At 44.6% G+C, this 19,679-nt stretch overlaps 1 protein-coding gene across 4 annotated transcripts in view; it reads right to left on the bottom strand.

Annotated features, from left to right (window-relative positions):
- The window catches only part of PAX5 (paired box 5), a 230,165-nt gene that overhangs the window by 4,328 nt on the left and 206,158 nt on the right, over positions 1–19,679 (bottom strand). For all 4 annotated transcript variants that reach the window (XM_050943148.1, XM_050943150.1, XM_050943149.1 and 1 more), the window contains one exon: positions 15,189–15,275. In XM_050943148.1, coding sequence (XP_050799105.1) covers positions 15,189–15,275 — 87 coding nt within the window. The remainder of the gene's footprint in view (positions 1–15,188; positions 15,276–19,679) is intronic.

Genomic DNA, 19,679 nt, shown 5'->3' with positions numbered 1-19,679 from the left:
ATATATCCAGCTGCACCAAGCAAGCCAGTTTCAAAGTTTTGCAAACTCTGGAATGTCGATGGGCTTGAGTGTGTCTGAACTGAATCAAACCCTGGAATTTGCACAATATTAGTGACTGTTTTCTGGCCCCTTAGAATTGAGCATCGCTAGATTGGATCATCCTTTCAAAATCTAGATTTTTTGTTTGAATGTAGGTGTGGGTTACTTTTTAAGTATACGTGTCTAGATAGGATGGACTATTAGGTAACACAACAACATACAAAAAGGAGTATGAGAAATAGACTTAAAAGGGCTAATTTTCCAAGTGTCATGTGTATATGGAGATATACCTATCTCATAGAACTGGAAGGCACCTTGAAAGGTCATTGAGTCTAGTCCCCTGCCTTCATAGCAAGACCAAGTACTGTCCCTGACAGATTTTGCCCCAGATCCCTAAACAGCCCCTCATGGATTAAACTCACAACCCTAGGTTCAGCAGGGGATTGCTCAAACCACTGAACTATCTCTGCCCTAACTGAGCTATCTCTCCTCAAAGTGGCTTCACCTTGGCCTCAAATGCTGCATTTTGCATGCCCAAAGTTTGTGGCATGCAGTTTTGAATGGAGATTGTGGGTTTACCCACGCAATGGAGAGGGCAAAGACACTTAAACTCATTCCCTAGGTCTTCAAGGAATTTGGCAGGTTAATAAAGCCAACAGCATGTCCAGTCACACTGACCTGGGCTTGCACCTGAAGACCTCAGCAAGTCTAAGCAATCAGCGATGGCCCCAGACAGTGGGTGCACCGTGTGCATTACCAGACCCAAGGCTTGAACGACGGTCCTCTTAGTCCATTAGCAGCGAGTCTACTACGTCAACCAAAACAGTGATTTCTTCTAGCCAATCATGTGGATTTATGCTAGCCTTGTTACAAAGGTGCTGAACCTCAGTGACTTCAGCTGGAGCCTCAAGTGCTCAGCACTTCAGAGAATCAGACCTTGCATGTACAGATATAGTAAAAAGGGAGAGAAAGAACATACCTGCTTCCCCCACCCATGCATCCCACACAAATACACACACACATCTATCTGCATACTGTGCTATAGGTTTTGGGTGCCCCCAGCTGTACACATCAGAAATGCAAGAAATTGTGTAGTTAGCTTTGCATCAACACTGAATTCGCAGAGTTTCGCTGAGAGCGTGTGGAGACCTGGGGAAAGTCACGATGAGGGGTCTGTCTCTGAGGGCCAGACGGGGCATGTAGGGAGCCTGGAGAGCTCTTCCCTTCGTTCTCTCCATAATGCCGCAGAGAGGAGGCAACAGCCAAAATCCCTGAACCAGTGCCAGCTGTTGAGGCTGAGCTGCTCCATTTTGAGAGAGGTCTCAACTCTCAGGGTGTGTCTATGCCAGAGCCACAGGTGGAGTTCCCAGCTCAGGCCGACGTACATGCTCAAAGCAGAAGTGTAGCTGTGACAGCACAGGCCGAGGCATGGAGTACAAGCCCTCAGGTACATTCCACTGCCCATATTGCTGCGGCTACCCGGCTATTTCTAGCAAGACCACTCCTGTCCTGTTTCCTAGTGCTCTCCCTGTTGGACTGTATCTGCCCGCCGGCTCTGGTCCTATGCTCAGATTGTCAGCGCATCCAGGCAGTGGACACCACTCCGTTCTGTGCTATGCAGCATCTAGCACAAAGGGCTCCCAAGCGCTACTGAAGTGCAAATGAAATGTAGTGTCAACTCCGGCAGTGGGTTCGGCCAAGCCCCACAGCACATGCTGAGCCAGTGCAAGTGGAGGGAGGCCAACCAAAGCAGCCAGCTGGTGCATTCACAGCATGCTTCCTTCTGCCCCAGACCCTAGGGGGACCCTGGGCTCCATGCTTCTGCAGAGGTTGGGGCTGCTCCCTTCACATGCATGGGGATTTGCTCCAGGAAATATCTTTCATCCTGCCCCCCTGCACCTCGCCATTTACTGGAAGAACTGCCACTCGTTTCACCTGGATCTATGGGATGCCTGTTGTCATAGTTTCAGACCACAAATGTTAACATAGCTACCTTCACTCACTCCTGTAGCTCAGGGTTGCCCATTCTTCTTCTGCCAAGTCCTGTGCTCTGGTGTGACAGCAAAAAGAGCTTTTTACAGTCAATAAACTGCGTTAGCTGAAAATGGGTCTCCTTCCTTGCCCAGTGGCTCTGCTTTCTCGGCTTGTGGTTCACCACCTCTAGGACAGGCAGAGACTGCCTGCATTCCACCAGACTCAGGCAAAGGGGATTCAAAAAAATGTCTACACTGGACTGTGTTCTAGATGGCCAAGTGCTGACACCGGAGTACTAGAACTGCATCCCTGAGTGCTAAAATAATATGCAAAGTCAGCTGATTTCAGCTCCAGCTGTAATTCTTACAGATAGGGTTTTTCTTTCCACTTGCCCAGACTGGTCTCTCTGCTGAGCTGAGCGAGGGCTCTCTCTTCCACAGCTCTATCTCCTTTTTGATTTTCAACTCATACTCATTGGTAATGCTCCTTTTTTACCCAAATGAGAAAGATCAGTTTGGGTCTTAAAGGGACAATGATTTAGTTGGGGATTTGTCCTGCTTTGAGCAGGGGGTTGGACTAGACGACCTCCTGAGGTCCCTTCCAACCCTGACATTCTAGGATTCTGTGATTCTAATGCCAACTTGAGTTTGTTTGGTCTGTGAAGTAACTCATCTTGGAATAGTCAGTTTCCAGGTCAAGCACCCTTTCTGTAATTCTATTTAAAAAATAATGTATTAAAAGAATTCTGCAGGTTTTCCTGCTCCCCTCTTGATGTTTAGGGGGATCCTTCAGGCTGGGTTTACAGAAATGCCACCACTCATGCTCAAGCCCACCCCCATTCCTTCCCTAGTCTCTTTCCTCTCTGTGTATGCCCCCACCTGCAACCCTGCTGCTACGGTTACCAGAAAAAGCCTTCACACAGTAACCAGGCATGCAATAAGACTGGCTGCACATCAGGTGAGCAAACGGAGCCTAAAATAGAATCAGAATGTTTCAGGACATAGTGAGCTGTTACCTGAGGGTGTGCGCTGCCTGTGGTCACCAAGTACCATCATCTCCAATTTACAGCCAATACTTTCATACTTTTAAGCCAATGCAGAGTGTCCAACATTACCGTAATTCTCCTACTATACTCCCCAGGCTCAAGCAGTTTAGCCACATTCTCAAAGGAGAGATGGCCTCTCAACAGAGCAAGAGGCTCCTCAAGACATTGCTCTACTAAGACACCAACACCCATGCCACTGCCTTGTGTTTTCCTGCCTCCTGCATGCCAGGAACTCAACTCAGATTTCCTCACCAGAGGCGAGCGCCAATGTCCAAGCTGCCTTGGCACCGGCAGGTCAGCAAAAACAGTGTTACACTAACATGCCTCAGTGAAATGCCGGCACAAGACACAACCCTGGCCTCAATTACTCTGCACCACTGAGTCTGAGCTTGCAATCCCAACAGGGGGAGGGAACTGCTTTACAATGCTCTGAGCCCCCGCAGGTCATCAAATATTTGGGCTGAACATCAATAATGAACAACTTCACCAGGTGCCGTGTCGCTTGCTTACAAGTAATTCCTGGCAGGGCAGCTCCAGCTGCTATGTCAGTGGAGAGCTCGATTCGAGGACACTGGATTGAGGACCATTGCATTCCAAAGAAGCTCATTAGAAAGCCCACCTTTACCACCATTTGTGACTGGCAAACCTGCTGCAGAGGAGGTGGGATAGGTGCTATGGGTTTGAACAGAACTAGCTGGAACGCAGGACAACGGTCTGACTCTGCAGAGGCTGACGCGCATGCTTAACATAATCCAACAAGTCATCCCAATGAAGTCAGATAGACTGTTTTCTTGTTTAAAGTTCAGCCACCATGATCATATTTTCACCTCAGAAGAACAGAAGATTGGACTCTCCCAAGAGAGGGCAGGGCTAGCTTAAATGGACTGCTAGTATAGCTTTAAGTCTCAAACAATGTAAAAGGTCAGGTGACAAGAAGTGGAAGCCATCTTTGTTCCAGAAATGATCTGGAGTTAGGAGAAAGCAAATACATATTGTGGGCAAGCTCCAGAACAGCCTTTTTAATAACCCAACAGTAAGAAACATATAAGAAGATAACGGTTTAGGGAGGAGGAGTGAGAGGAGAATCAGACACACAGTAGCACTTCAGAATCCTGAGTTCAGTCACTGAGTCTCTCATGGCCAATTGTTTTACGTCGTTCCATGTTCCAAGGTAGAACCGATGTGTTCCATGCTGTAGCTCAAGATATTTCCCATTAACTTCATTTGAGCGCTCTCTCTGTGAGCACCAGCACAGATGAATAAATAACACTGCCAGTGAGGGTTTTCAAAAATTCTCTTGGTTCTACCTTTCCAATTCAGTGTGTTTACCCAGTGCCGCCATAAAGAATAAATGTGATGATAAATAAAAAGGTCTTGACAGGTCCCCAAATCTTCTTCCAAATATCTTTTCTGGTAATCACAAAAGAAATGAAGCTGGAATTTTTGAATCACATACACTGTCCATTGTTGGGCCTTTTCTTATTGCCACCACAGAACTCTGAAAAGGTATCTGGCCCGCATTCACGAGTTACAGTAATGAGTTAATTTTTCTCAGTCTGCTACAGGTTTTATATATGCACATATTCAAAGGCACATTATTGTATCATCCCCACTGGCCAGGCTCATAATTATAGGATCACTAAGGCTTCTGATAAATCATCGAGTCAACAAAAGGCCCCCTTAATTCAACGCGTAGGAAACATCCAAGTGACTTCTCTTCACAATCAAGCTCATGGGTTGTTCTCCCTAGAAACCCACGACTCTCATAGGAAAGCAAAAGTATATATGGCTGAAAAATATTAATTGGGGGGAGATCTCATAAGCCCCGTTTCAAGCTTTCTTTTGTTTTCACTGGGCTCTCCAAAGTGCTTGCATTTTCCTTTGTTTAAAGAAAAGTACCAGCACGAAGCTTTCTCAGTTCACAAGCTCTACATTCAGCTGATCCATATGTGATACAGCCTTATATTGCATTGAGTGAATGATTGTCTGATGCTTAAAAAAAGGAAAAAGTATTAACCACAAAGGGAGAGAGAGAGAAAGAGAACTGCTGACTGTGCATGCAGTGGAGAGCAAATCCCGAAGAGGATGTCTGGACATTTCTGTTGGGACTTCGAGGCAGAGGAGACAAAGACTCCTGTTCATCCCAAACCAATGTGTGTTGAGGTGGGAGGGGTCCCAAAGTCAGCACTCGCCTCCTTTCCACGTGCCCACTGGACTTAATGGAGAGAGAACTGCTGATTACAAGGGGAGTGTAACGGGGGCAAGATCAGGCCTTCTCTGATCAGCCAATCCAAACAAGGTGGCTGTTGGATGCAAGGCTGGGGAGCTATCAAACTCATTTCCCCAGCTAGGGCTGCTACTTGTGTCCAGACAATAGAGAATTTCCAGCTCAAAAATGTACATGTATGTGCATTGCAAAGATGTTATTCTATGGGGAGATTTATTCCCACTGGCCCCACTTCATCTGTCCCCAGGACCCAAACAGACCAGTAATCTAATGTCTTCAATTGTCCCTCCCCTGAAGTGTCTTGGCGTGGAGAGGAGAACTCTACCCCAGCCCATCATCCATAAACCTGCCATGTTACGGCAGTGGCAGTGGCAATATCAGCCAGCAGGGGTTACTCTTACGAGGCACTAAGACAATGCAAGGCTAAATGAGGATTGGGTCACTGACAACACGCAGCACAAAGCAATGCTGCCGTGACATTCGGACAGTGATTAAGCTAAGGAACCCTAAAGACCACCATAGGGTGGGCCTCATTCTGATCCCACAGCATACAGCAGGTGTAACTCCACCAAAGTCACTGGAGTTGTGCCATTTAAAACCATCATGAGAGGTGAACGAGGCCCAGTCTTTTTATTCCCAGCATCAGAAAAGCAAGTAAAGTGAGGGGTGTGTAACCCTAACCCTAACCTTAACTCTAACCCTAAGACGTCACTGGGGGAGTCAAATTTGTTTTCAAATTAATTTTCCAGACTCTTTTAAATTTAAAATATGCCGTGTCTGCCCCACGCAGCATGCCATCAAGATGTGTACGGAGGAGGCAGTGCAAAGTTGACCAAGAACCCTTCAGCAACCATTCAGTGGGATCCTGGCAACAGGGTTAAGGATGGAGACAAGAGGAGAAATCACTATGGTACTGTCAGACATCATGAAGAAGTCACAACATTCAAGGCATAAGTGAGATATGAATATTTCAAACACATAAGACTGAGACTACAGGCATTAAGTATACAACACCAGTGATAGTGCAGGTTAGGAGTCTTTGGATACAACGTTTAATAGGAGGCAATCAGCACATACTTCAAAATGGAAAGACCCTCTAGCATGTCTCGCCAGCCACAAAGTTCCACGGAAGGGTTGGAAGTAAATAATGAATTTTGTTCAGGGTATGTTATGGGAGTATTTCTAATAAAACACAGGTATTCCTATGATCTCCTTAGATGACCTACACAAAGAAGCACCAGCTGTAATGGGGAAACCCAGAAGAGGGACAAGATGGAAAGCAAGCAGAAGACAAACTACTCTACCTTCAGGATGACAGTGTGGTATATGATAGAAGCAGCACCAAGTTAACAAATGGAAAGTAATGTACAGGAGTTAGAACTATGAAAAATAATATCGTGTTGTTGTTAAAGAGGGGAAGGAGGTGCCGCCTTCCTTTGACAATTTCTAAACTTTGTGGTGGAGCAATGTAAAAAGCAATATAGTGTCAACCTACTGCCCACAGAAGATTTCCCAAGGTGGGCTTCCATTATCAACCCCACACTTCAGACGGGAAATAGAGGTGCAGAGTGGTAAGCAATTTCATAGATTTTAAGGATAAAAGAGACCATTATGATCATCTTGTCTAACATTCTGCACAGCACAAGCCAGAGAAAGAACTGGGAAGAGAACTCATGGAGCCAAGTTCTTCATTCACAGAAGCGTCCCTGATTTCAAACGGAGTTATATCTATTAATGGCACTGGGGAATTTAGCTCTAAGAGTTGATAACACTTGACAATAAGGAAGATGTCTCATAGAGACGCAAGGAGGCTCTCAGTATGGAGGGTTGATATAGCAGGGTTAAACTCTGAGAGTTATAACTATCTTCCAGAGATTTTTGTCTAGATTAGGGTCAACACAGATTACAGAGAAAGACATCCCAGCTAGGAGGAAGAATTAGGGATCAGTTTTTGGTTATTGAACTCTTTCTTCTTGAGAACATGTTTGACTGGAGAGCCACTCAGGGCTTCAGCCAGTCCATCTGTAGGGCTCAGGAAGGAATGTATTTCCCTCACACACAGTTTTAACTCCCCCAAGCCCTTCCTCTGAAGCATAAGAAATCTGCCTTGGCTATAGAGGAGATACTGGTTGGGGTGGACCGTGCAATGAGGTGGTACAGAAAATCTTCTGTCTTAGATTTCTGGCTGGTAGGTCTTGTTCAGATATGCCCAGGGTCACACTGATCTCTGGATTTGGGGTCAGGAAGGAATTTTGCCTCAGGTCAGACTGGCAGAGACCATGAGGGAGTTTACCTTCCTCTGTAGCACAGATGGGGGTCATCTGGGCATATCTCATCTAATCTATGCCCTGCCACCACAGGGGACTCGGGCAATGGTTGCACCTCGGTCTCTCCTTATCTCTGCCCTATCGCACACAACAGTTTAGCTTCCCAAGGACCAAAACGCTTTGGTTTCACTTAAGTCTTTGGGATCAATAGAGGGGGGGATCTGGGTTAAAATTAATGGCCTGTGTTATGCAGGGGGTCAAACTAGATGAACTCTAAAAGCATATGATGGTTTTGACTCCTTGCTGCATCTCAAGTATTCCTGTCTGAAGAAAAGGCATGTTCCTGTTTGGGAAACATTTACTGTTTGCCCTGGAAGATGATAAAAACCTATTTAAGAAGATAAAAAGTTTAAGAACAGATATTTTATAGCATTTCAGAGTTCATAAAGGAGAGCAACAAGTATGGACTGGACTGATGCTAGTCTAGTTCAAAAGGAAGTGATTTTTGAGGATGGGGGCGTGGAGGGAATTTATGTATAGAAGAAATGGTTAAAAGGAATTTCATTGAGACACATGAAAAATTAATTCCCTTTGTTTCATGCACTCAAACTCATGAGTGTTAACTAGTGTTGTACAGTCATAGGAAGAGGAGGAACACACCCTTCATCTGATATGATCCTTTAAATTCTCAAACAACATTACGAAAGCTACCCCATGGAGAGGAGCTAGATACCAGAAGCAGCACTCCTAACATTCAGAGGTCTGCAGCTTGGTAGTGCATGAGTGTTCCTTTTCAGTAGGAACTCAATGGGCATTCTCCCTTGAACCAAACTCCTTTTGACTTGCATGGGGGTTGGATCAAGTGAGAGAGGCAGAATTTTGTTCAGTGTTACTGGATAAAATTCACCTTGCAGAGCAGGGAATCCCCTGTAGGCAGGTGGAAGGCTGCAATGAAAGGCAAATCCCAAGGGCAGAAACTTGAGAGAATGAGAGCATTGTGGCTTAGATACTGGGGCCCAGAAGATCTGCATTTAATTATTGTTTCTGTCACAGACTCCCTCTGTGACAGCAGACAAGTCATGTAATTTCTCTGTGCCTTGGTTCCCCATCAAAGCTGAAGCCAGTGGAGCTACACCAATTTACACCAGCTGAGGATCATCCATGCTTGTGTGTTAGTCAAGCTCAATCAGTTCAAATCCCCAGCAAGGGCTGAAACTGATGCAGAATTTTTTTGGGAAGGGAGGGATAGTTCAGTGGTTTGAGTATTGGACTGCTAAACCCAGGGTTGTGAGTTCAATCCTTGAGAGGGTCACTTAGGGATCTCGGGCAAAAATCAGTACTTGGTCCTGCTAGTGAATGCAGGGGGCTAGACTCAATGGCCTTTCAAGGTCCCTTCCAGTTCTAGGAGATAGGTATATCTCCAATTATTACTTTTTGGAGGGATAGCTTAGTGGTTTGAGCATTGGCTTGCTAAACCCAGGGTTGTGAGTTCAGTCCTTGAGGGGGCCATTTGGGGATTGGCCCTGCTTTGAGCAGGGGGGTTGGACTAGATGATCTCCTGAGATTCCTTCCGATCCGAATTTTCTATGATCTTGAAGATGAAGATAACACACCTGGGGAGCTACCTCAGAGGGGTGTTGAAAGTCCTGGTTTGATCATTGTGCTGAATGTGATGTTTCAACAGTTCCAATGAGAGCTAGTCCAAAAAAAAGGGGGCGGGAGGGGAATGGCTTTTCAGTCCAATTGAAACTTCTAATGAAAAATTATTATTTTGGTCAGAAGATTCATATTAAAAACATGGAAGTGAAAAAGTTCCATTCATTTTTCTGATTGTTAAAGATCTGCTGCTTTGGGTTTTCCCCCTTACTTCCACTGATTTTTTTTACCTCCTTCCCTGTTCCAAAAAGGGAAATAAAGAGAGAGACAGTTGGGGAAACAAACAACAAAACACTTGGAAAACTGGAACATTTTTTTTCAATTAGAAACTAAACAGAAAAAATTGTTCTGTTCCACATCTTTTATAGGAAAAAGAAATTAGGCACATATACAATGAAGCACAAAATCTTCATTTTCTTTTATTTTTCTCCTCCAAGCATTCCAAGGATTCTATTTTCCGACCAGTCTGTGCCCCAATGCAGAGGTGTTCAGATCCAAAGTTTTGCTTTGGAGCCATGTGTAATGTGAGATCAATTTTAAAAAACAGAAGACTGTTCAAGAACATCCTTTTTTAGTCCCTAGAACCTAGTGCACTGGTTGCCCTGCCCTACAATTCAATGAGTTGTGTTGTCCTGGCGTCTAAGTTGATGCCCAGTCAGGATTTCCCAACCGTCCAGATGCATGCTTCAGCCGGGATTCCAGATCCAGCACCATCAAAGGAGAAGACTTAGGGAAAGCTCTGCTTTTACACAATTAATTAGCAATTCAGAGCGATGAAGCCAAACGGAGCGACCAAGCAGGTCTCTCTCAGTGTTAAGGCAAAAACAATGAAAATTTAGGGAAAAAAATAGATCACTGCTAGATAAAAAATAGAGGGGGAAATCCAGGCCCCATTGAAGTCAACGGCAAAATTCACTTTGACTTCAAGGGAGCCGGGATCCCACCCTGAATCGCTCAGGACTGAAAGAACAAAAGCCATTTTCCTCCGGCCTTCTCCTGCCCCCATTACATTTCTTACTCGGTGCAGCTATTAAAGCCCAATATTTCTCTGAAGCTGCTCAACAGCACCACATTTCTTGTAAGTTTGATTTTCTCCAATTCACATTTCTGTGGTGAAATCAAAAAGGCCTGTATTTAAAGTGAAAAATGAAACCATCACATCACAAAACATTCACTCTCTCCCCCTGTCATTACCCTTTCATCTAGAATAAACTTGTCCATTCTTCTGTCATTTTTTCTTTCTAATTTATATAATCATCAATTTATTTCTTGACACAGTCATTTCTGGCACAGACTTGTTCTCTAATCCTTTTTAGAAACCCCTTGAAGAACTGATTCTAATCCTAATTGACAGGTTCCAAACCCTTTCACCTCATATGAAGCCATGCCAATATTGTCGATCCTGTGACCCTGTCTCCTGTAACAACAGCTAGATAGCTCAGGTATATCCAAAAGGGAACCCTGTCATACTCACTTACATTTCACAATGCACACAAATCACATCAGTCCAGAAGTGGGAACAGTGCATCAAACAAAATGTGCCGTGATCAACATCCAGTCAAAAGTAATGAGTGAAAATGGTAAAGAAGTTATTACAACAAACCAGCATGAAATTGAATCATTTTTCTTCATTAGACTGTGTTGCTATTATCCACTTTTAGCATGTTTGTGGTAAGTAGACTTTAAACAGGCAGGCTCGCTAGACGTCAATAACGGGTAACTGAGTGTGTGTGTGTGTCTGTATGTGTTCATACAAATCACAGCAGCCTTTATGATTTTAACACTGCAGTGGAAAACAAAGAAGGACGCACCTAGCTTTATGACAGCTCTCTGCAAAATTACACACTGATAACTGGTCACTGCAGCCGGACATCTTTAAGAGTGAAAACTAAGGTTAAAGCTGTGCTCAGAAGACACACTCATATTGAAACTGAGCGGGTTGTTTCTCTCCCACTAAGTTGGTGGCAAAACTCCTGCTGACTTCAGTGGGTGCAGGATTGGGTCCTTATTTTTAAGAATCTAAAGCCTACAAACCAGGAGGGGTCTGACACCCGAGGCTGGTTACATCACTTGAACGCAGAGAAAGGAACTCAGGTACCAGGCCGGTCAGAGCAGTATAAGAAACTGAACAGTGTCGAACGGAATGGCCTGAAGGCTCCAGGCAGCAGTAATGACTTATGCTGTCATTAGATGGCTCTGCCTGTTCGGTACCTGTCCAGTGATTTAAAACTACTGAAGAAAACAAACACACATCAAGCACTTTGATTCAGTTACTTTAGTTTGGTCATCGGCCTGGTGACGAGAGCCATAGAGCATTGCATTCAGAACAGCCTGGTGAGGATGTTATTAACCTCTATTGGACCAGTATGAAAACTGAACTGAGCCCACGGGGTGTATTCAGGCAGCAGTGCGCTATGGAAGGATTAGACCCACAGAACAAATAGAGGTGCAGAATTGGTATTGCCGTATGATCAGCTACTTCAACTTACTGGGTCCCGTTTAATGGTAAAACACCACCCTAAGGGAGGGAAACTAGCTAACACTTTTCACAGCTAATGCGTGTTTGGAAGGAAAAACCCTGGAAGCAACAATTCCATCCTTTAGGTCACCTGTGGTTTTAGCTCACTTGACTCCCATTATCTTTCATGCTGCTCCTCATCTATCATTTTTCACCCTGAAATTTCCTTTCTCACTGCCACTGCTCCCCTTTTCCATGTTTCTGTTTTCCCCAGGGATGCACTAGGGACTGGCAAAATCTCAGCTTGCTGCAACTCCTGTTGCAACGATTCTTTCCCGACCAGCAAAAATAATTCACTGAACATGTATTCTTTTAAGTGTTCAAGGTCTCAATAAGGGATCAGGACTTTGAAAAACAAGCCTTGCCACTGCATGCTGTGATTAACTTTGTCAGGGTCATGGCTTTGAATCCAATACTGCATGAACGCTGGTCTCAAGAGAGTGAAAACACCCTTTATAGAGCTAAAAGAACCCCCAAAAATCTCGGCTGCAGGAATGTAGAGTCAAACCAGTTAGGCCTTTCCGAGTACGGATGGTAACTCGGAGCCAACATTCTCTCCCTAACTCACATTGCTATGAAAGTAATAAGTCCTGTGAAACCATGACTTGGGGCCCAGCCCCATCTTCCTTACTCTCATTGAGCCTTGCCCAAGTAGAGGACAGAGGATCGGGCTCCAAAGGATAAATCTTGAGCTTAGATTTCTTTTTCTGACACTCTACATGGCTCTTGTTGCCTCCTAGCTGATCATTCTTTCACAGAGGTGGCAGAAAGTCACGGAATCTGTGATTTCCCCAACCTCCGTGACTTCCGCAGCTGCCAGTGCAGCTGACTTCAGGGCTGCCCGGGCAGGTGGCCCCAGCTGCTTGGTCCCCCCATGGCCAGCCGCACCAGCCACTGCTGGAGCGACCCAAGGCCAGCTGCTCCGGCCACTGCTCGGGAGGCCCCGGGCAGGTGGCTCTGGTGTCCATCGGAACAGTGGTTGGTGTGACTGGCTCTGGAGATTGCCCGAGCAGCGGTCCTGTGGGTGTCCTGGGGAACCTCCCGAGTGGCAGTGGTCCCAGGGTGGCTGGAGTAGTGGCTGTGGGGGAGCCCAGAGAGCGGTCCCTGGGAGCACCGACCAGGGGGCAGTCAACCCCCAACTCCAGAGCAGGCCTCCCTCTGCCAGGGGTTCTCCAGAGCAGTAGGGCCCCAGAAGTAGAGATTTAGTCAGGGGTATTTTTGGTAAAACTCATGAACAGGACACGAGCCGTGAATTTTTATTTATTGACCATGACGTGTCCATGACTTTTACCAAAAATACCCCTGACTAAATCTTAACCTTACCCATCATACAAATACACTGTTCAGAAAAATTTCAAAATGGCTCAGAAGTGCTTTTTTTGAAGTGACTGTAACATAGGGGATTAAAATGAAGGCAAATCTTTTGCTTCAGTTCAATCGAATTGCAACTTTTCAAAACACTGGGACAGGTCCTCAGCTGGTGTGAATCAGTGTAGCTCCACTGGCTTCAAAGCACTACACCAATTTATACTGGCCAAGAGTCAGGCTCACAATGTTTGATATATTTATATCCATATATGACCAGGCAATCTGAAATTTCCAGAGAAGCATGCTATTGTTACTTGCAGATATCAAAGTAGCAGTGCGTTTTCAAGAGGTATTTAAACTTCAGTATGTCATCGGTACATGAGGCTACTTGGGGAAGTAATTCCTTTCGAATATGAGTAAGGGGTTCAGAATCTAGCCTTAGCTAGTTTGCAGATGGCATCCTTTTCAAATGACATCTTTTTGTTGCTGCTGTTAGCTTTCTGCTTGCACAGAACACACCTTCCCTATTCGGGGAACTCCTACGGGGTGAAGAGTTGCTATTGATTTTTGCTACAATTGTACAATTTAAAACCGGGTCATTTTCTTTGAAAAGACCTGCAGAAAAACACCCTCCCTTCCTTATGTGTTTCAGTTAAAGTGGATTCAAGCATCCAAATCAAAGTTTTATCTTAACTCCTGGGCTAGATCCTACATGTAAATCCATGTAGGTTGTTTGGCTTCAGCAGAGCTATGCCAAATTACATCAGCAGAGCATCTGGCCTCTGATTTATGAGGGAAGCACGAACAGACCCTGAACTGTAGTACTGCCAATGGCGGTATTCTACCAGTACCATGGCATGGGGCGCTGTAGCTGTCTGTTACTCCCAAAGGATTTGTTCAAAGACAAGAATTATGATGAACAAAGGTTGAGTAGCTCCGTTACTTAGAGGTTCAATTACTTAAAACAAAGAAACAATGAAAAAAAGTCAAAAATTCCAAAATTATTCCTCTGCTGGAGGTCACCTACATCAGCCTGTCATTCATAAATCTGGAAAACTCTATTCCCACAGGTTTCAGAGGTTAGTCTGTATCAGCAAAAAAAACAAGGCATCCTTGTGGCACCTTACAGACTAACAAATGTATTTGGGCATAAGATTTTGTGGGCTAGAACCCACAAAAAGCTTATGCCCAAATAAATTTGCTAGTCTCTAAGGTGCCACAAGGATGCCTCATTTTTTTTCCTATTCCTACAGTTGATAGAGGACAATTGATTGGTATTTTGCCTGCCTCCTCCATGCAAACTGTGCAGGAAAATCCTCATTACTGTGTGCTGTGTGTATATATAAAGTCAAAGGGGCCAATTTTGAGACAGTGGTGTAAAATGGATCGTGTTCACTCTGTAGATTAGGGACCCCATCCTGCATGAGGATCTGCTAGCACAGACCCTGGGCTCAGGAGATTCCCCTCAAGCTGAAAAGATTTTGCACAGGTGTAGGGGTTCCTGCTAGCAGAAGCCCATCCAGAAATGGAGCCCCAATCTGTGGCAAAAGCCAAATTAAAAAGCAGACATGAAATGGGGGGCTGATAAGAATGGGCATTGGTAGCGAGCAAGACGAGCAGGTTGAACTAACCTTGCAGGCAATTCTCTGGTCTTGGATTCTGGCATAGATTATTTATTCTAATTTGGAAACAAACATTTTCAGTTGATTAAAAACACCAGGATATTGTTATTTTTTAACAGCATAGTGACCGTACCATGTTCTGCAGGCAAGGGACTCTGTAGCCCTCCAAATAACAAATCTGAATCTTGTACCTGTCAGTGAATGGGGTCAAGGCATGAGGCAATGCGGTGCGTGCGTGTCAGAGGAAGAGAGATGGAGATAGAAGAGCCAGCAGAGAGACAGGACCCCAGGCCAGCCCAAGGGTCTGTACTAGTATATTTTGAACCAGGATTGTTATCACTGTGGGCAGCCAGAGGGAATCCAACAAGGACACGTAAGACTATGCAAGGAGATTCTTCTCACTTACCATGACTGAACATTTACAAAGGCCAAAGCTGGCCCAACATCCAGTGAGGAGATATGCCACCTACAGGACAAGCCCCAGCTGCAGTGAGCAGGCTGTTCCTGTAGAAACTCGGGTAGGAAAACTCACCTAGCAATCCAGGGTTGGGAAATCTCCAGGAGTCATTGTATGTTGAATATTGTGGGTGGCTGTATGGACTTCCAGAAAACTCGCTCCCTAAGTAAGGGAAAGAGAAAACAAAATAAATGGTAATTTGGCACTAAAACACACACTGATGAGGCGAGGGGGAAGAAGCAGCTAAATGCAGTCTGCAGTCTAGGTGATATCCAGTGCAATTCTTCTTGTAGGCTTTACGGTCCACCTGGTTCCCTAAGGAATGGAAATTGGGACACTTGTTAGAAAACAAACTCTAAATCAATAGATGGAGTTTTCCTTTTGATTTTCCTCATGTTCCTCACACTGGGCCTGATCCAAACCAGTGGGAATCTTTCCAGCTCCTTCTATAAAAGCAGCAAAGAGTCCTGTGGCACCTTATAGACTAACAGACATTTTGGAGCATGAGCTTTCGTGGGTGAATACCCACTTCATCGGATGCATGTCACCCACGAAAGCTCATGCTCCAAATCGTCTGTTAGTTTATAAGGTGCCACAGGATTCTTTGCTGCTTTTACAGATCCAGACTAACACGGCTAGCCCTCTGATACTTAGCTCCTTCCATGTTTCACCAGGATAGGGAACACTAAGGCTAGATACCCTCAGGAGAAATTCCAGGGGTCTTGGGGTCATGCTGAGCCTCATCCCTGGAATTAAGTTGCCCCGTACTACATCTGGCCCCCAGTTTGGCCAAGCTGTGGGGAAGAGGTACAGCCTAACTCCTCAACCAGGCTTTCCAAAAGCTGGAGGGGATGGAGCAGTTGAAGTTCTAGACATGGACACCAGCATCCCAGTTTGTTCAAGGAAACTGCTGCCTCTGACTCACGACATCACCTTTGGCTAGCCTCAGGATCTCTCTCCCTCTCTATAACCAGGATAATGATGCTTACGGCTGTGTAGGGCTTTGAGCTCCTGTCATACAAAGCATCATGTGAGCTCACATCATTACCACATTGTTCAGGATCGTTTCACTGCTACTTTCTGCTCTCCCCAGCTGTGTGTTCTGTACATGTCTCATCTCTTGTTTGATACTGAGATTGTAAGCTCTTTGCGGCAAGGACCATCACTTTGTTATGAGTGTGTACAGCACCTAGCACTAGGCAATATCACAATACAAATAATAATTATTATTATTCTACAATCTGTCAGGAATTATTTTTTTCTGACACCTCTCTCTCTCTCTCTCTCTCACACACACACACACACACACACACACACACACACACGTTCATCAAAACATTAAGGCCATCAGCCACCTGACAAAAGCCAGGAAGAAGGTCACAAGTGATCCTTGCCAGTCCCAGTATGTTCATCTGAACTGTCTTGTGCTCACATGAGCCAAAACTTTATTGCTATATCTATTGGGAGAGAGGTCTCATAACTAGTGTATGGGTATGTTTACGCTACGTGCTGGATTGGCAGACAGGGATCGATCCAGCGGGGATCGATTTGTCGTGTCTAGTCTAGACACGATAAATCGACCCCTGAGCACTCTCCCATTGACTCCTGTACTCCAGCTCATTGAGAGGTGTAGGCAGAGTCGACGGGGGAGCGGCAGCAGTCGACCGACCACGATGAAGACACCACGGGAAGTTGATCTAAGTACATCAACTACGCAATAAGTTGCATACCTTAGATCGCTCTCCCTTGCCCCCCAGTGTAGACCAGGCCTATGAAATAAAGGCAGAGAATGCTATGTGCACTTTCCCTCTTTAAGTTGGCAAACACAGCTTGTAGATCTGGGATTTCAGAAGTTATTTCCACCCAAAATGGGGACAAAAAGTCAAAAACTCAAAAAAAAATCATGAATCACAAAACCAGAAAAAAACCCTGCATTCAGGTGAATTGAAAGATTGCATTGCAATCATTTTGATAGTGATCTTTTTTATTCTAATTTTTTTATTATAAATCAACTTAAATTTCAAAAACAACAAAAACAAAATCCATTTAGAACCAAAACCAGACATTTTTCATTTCCAGAGTGTCTAAATGAGATGTTTTGACAATTTGAAACTTTTTTTCCAACTTGAGAAATTCATCAAAACCACCCCTTTCTCATAAACTGTATGTTTCAACAAAATATCATTGTCAAAAAATTCCCAACTAGTTCTAGTTAAAATGCCATGTCATTACAGGCAGCTCAAAGGAGACCTCTTCTCAATGGGAAGCTGCAGTCAGAAAAGCAAACAAGATGCATAAGGAACTGGATGGAGAATAATACAAAAAATATTATACAGTGGCTCAGCCTCATCTGGATAACGTGTTATGTGCTGGTCACCCCATCTTCAGAAGAATATTCCAGAACTGGAGGAGGCTCAGACGAGGGCAATGAGAATGATCAAGGGCCTGGAAAATCACTTAGATGAAGAGATATTGAAAAGACGGGGATTGTTATCTTAGAAAGGAGACAAAATAAGGGGGAACATGATAGAAATCCATAAAAATCGATGACTGATCTAGAGAAGGGAGAGAGGCCATTTCTGTTCTCCCTGCCCACGTAACACAAGAACTAGAGGACTTTCAATGAAAATAAAAGGAGGCAAACACAAATAGAACATGGAATTAGACTGTGGAACTCATTGTCACAGGATATGGTTGAGACCAAAAACTTAGCAGTCTTCAAAAAAGGATTGAAGATTTATATAGATACCAGGAGTATCCAAAGCTAAATGCTAACATAAATTATATATATTTTGAAGGAGGATTTAAACTGATCTCTGTTAATTAGGAACTTGGAGAAGACCTACTATAGGGGCAGATTGTTCCACACCTGCCTAATGCAAGACGGATTGCACCTTCCTCTGAAGCATCTGGTCCTAGCCACTGTCAGAGACAGGATATGGGACTAGATGGACCTCAGGTCTGAGCCAGTCTGGCAGTTCCTAGGTCCCTAGGGTTGCTTCTTTAACATTAAAAGCTCAGAGGTTTTTTGTGGTTCCAACAGCTGCTCCAAATTGATGGCTTAAGGTGCTTTCACGGGAATAGAAATGTAAAATAAAGATTCAAACAATTGAATGTCAGATTATTAAACATTACTCCTTAAAGGGCCCAGTACATCTTTACTAGACTTCTGTAAAAGGCTCGGGTGGTTTATTAATTATTATTATTATTACTGCTTCTGTACAACTCTATTAATCACTGCAAGTGACTAGAAATGGAGTCACTCCCAAATGTCTATTCCTGTTGAAGTGAATAGCATATAAGTTTCCTCTCTGTTCCCTGTCCTGCTGAATGATGGACACGATATACAATACCCGAAGGTTAACTCTGCCTTAATGTTTATTCTTGGTTGGTTTTTTTTAAAATGAGCTATTGCAAAAAAAGCAAGGAGGCAAAGGATCAATGAGAAGCATTGGGAAAATGGTCCTGAGAGTGAAAAGAGGGGAAGGGCTTGGGAAGGAGGAAGGAGATAAAGCAGATGAGGAAAGAAGAGAGGGACGAGAGAAGAGTGTTATGAATAAGATGCATTACACTGAATACTCTGTCATAACAAAACACAATGGAGCTTTCCAGTGTAAATATTGGTTATGCATTTCGTGTATGTGAACGAATGATTTCTGGGATGGGGAAAAGTGCAGCACCCGTGCTGTCACTAGTGGTGTAGGTGTCATTGGTTAGAAAGCCCACTGGCTGTGAGGACTTTATGTCACCCTCTAGTGCTGTCTATTAGCTTACTACTAACAACGACCATTTGCAGTCATTCTCTGGGCTAGAGTGACCAAATAGCAAGTGTGAAAAATCAGGATGGGGTGTGTGTAATAGTTGCCTATATAAGACAAAGCTCCTAATATTGGGACAGACCCGATAATATAAGGACATCTGGTCACTCTAGTCTGGGTTCTATCAGCTAAGGGGCATGCGGGTAGTTTGAGTGGTTCCGGTGATCTGTGTTTGTGGGCACAGATTTGACACAATACATATCAGAACATATCAGTCAGGTCAACTGTCCTCCAGGTGTTTACACATACATTCCAGTGATAGGTCAGTGCTTCAGAGCAGCCACAAGGGCCCGATGGAACCAGGACTGTATGTCAGACATGCCTGGTGCTGGTAGGATGAATCGACAGCTGAAGGGCGGCATGCAGTAACGGTCTGACCATCGCCTGATACTATGGTGTCCTGAGCATTTTCCAAGGTGAATTAACATTGTGAAAACTCACTGTATGTAGGAAGGGTAGAACCAGGCCGAAAAACAGAGGAGCCACCTGGAATTTGCAACCCATGCTTGACTAGAACTAAATTCAAACAGCTATTCAGCTTCAGAGAAGGATCACTCAACAAGCCCCTTTACAACCGAGCTGCGGGTGCCCTCTCTTTGCAGTTGAGACTGCCTGCTCAGCCCAAACGCCGACTATTTTCCTTTGGGTTTCCAGCTTGCTCCAGACTCCCTCTCTAGCCAAGACTAGCACTGACTTCCTCAAAGCATGTAGGACAACAAAATGTTGAGTAACTGTAGGGTGAATGCAA

Source organism: Gopherus flavomarginatus, chromosome 3, assembly GCF_025201925.1.
Source record: "Gopherus flavomarginatus isolate rGopFla2 chromosome 3, rGopFla2.mat.asm, whole genome shotgun sequence".
NCBI lineage: Eukaryota > Metazoa > Chordata > Testudines > Testudinidae > Gopherus > Gopherus flavomarginatus.
This window is presented reverse-complemented; position numbering and strand designations above follow the sequence as displayed.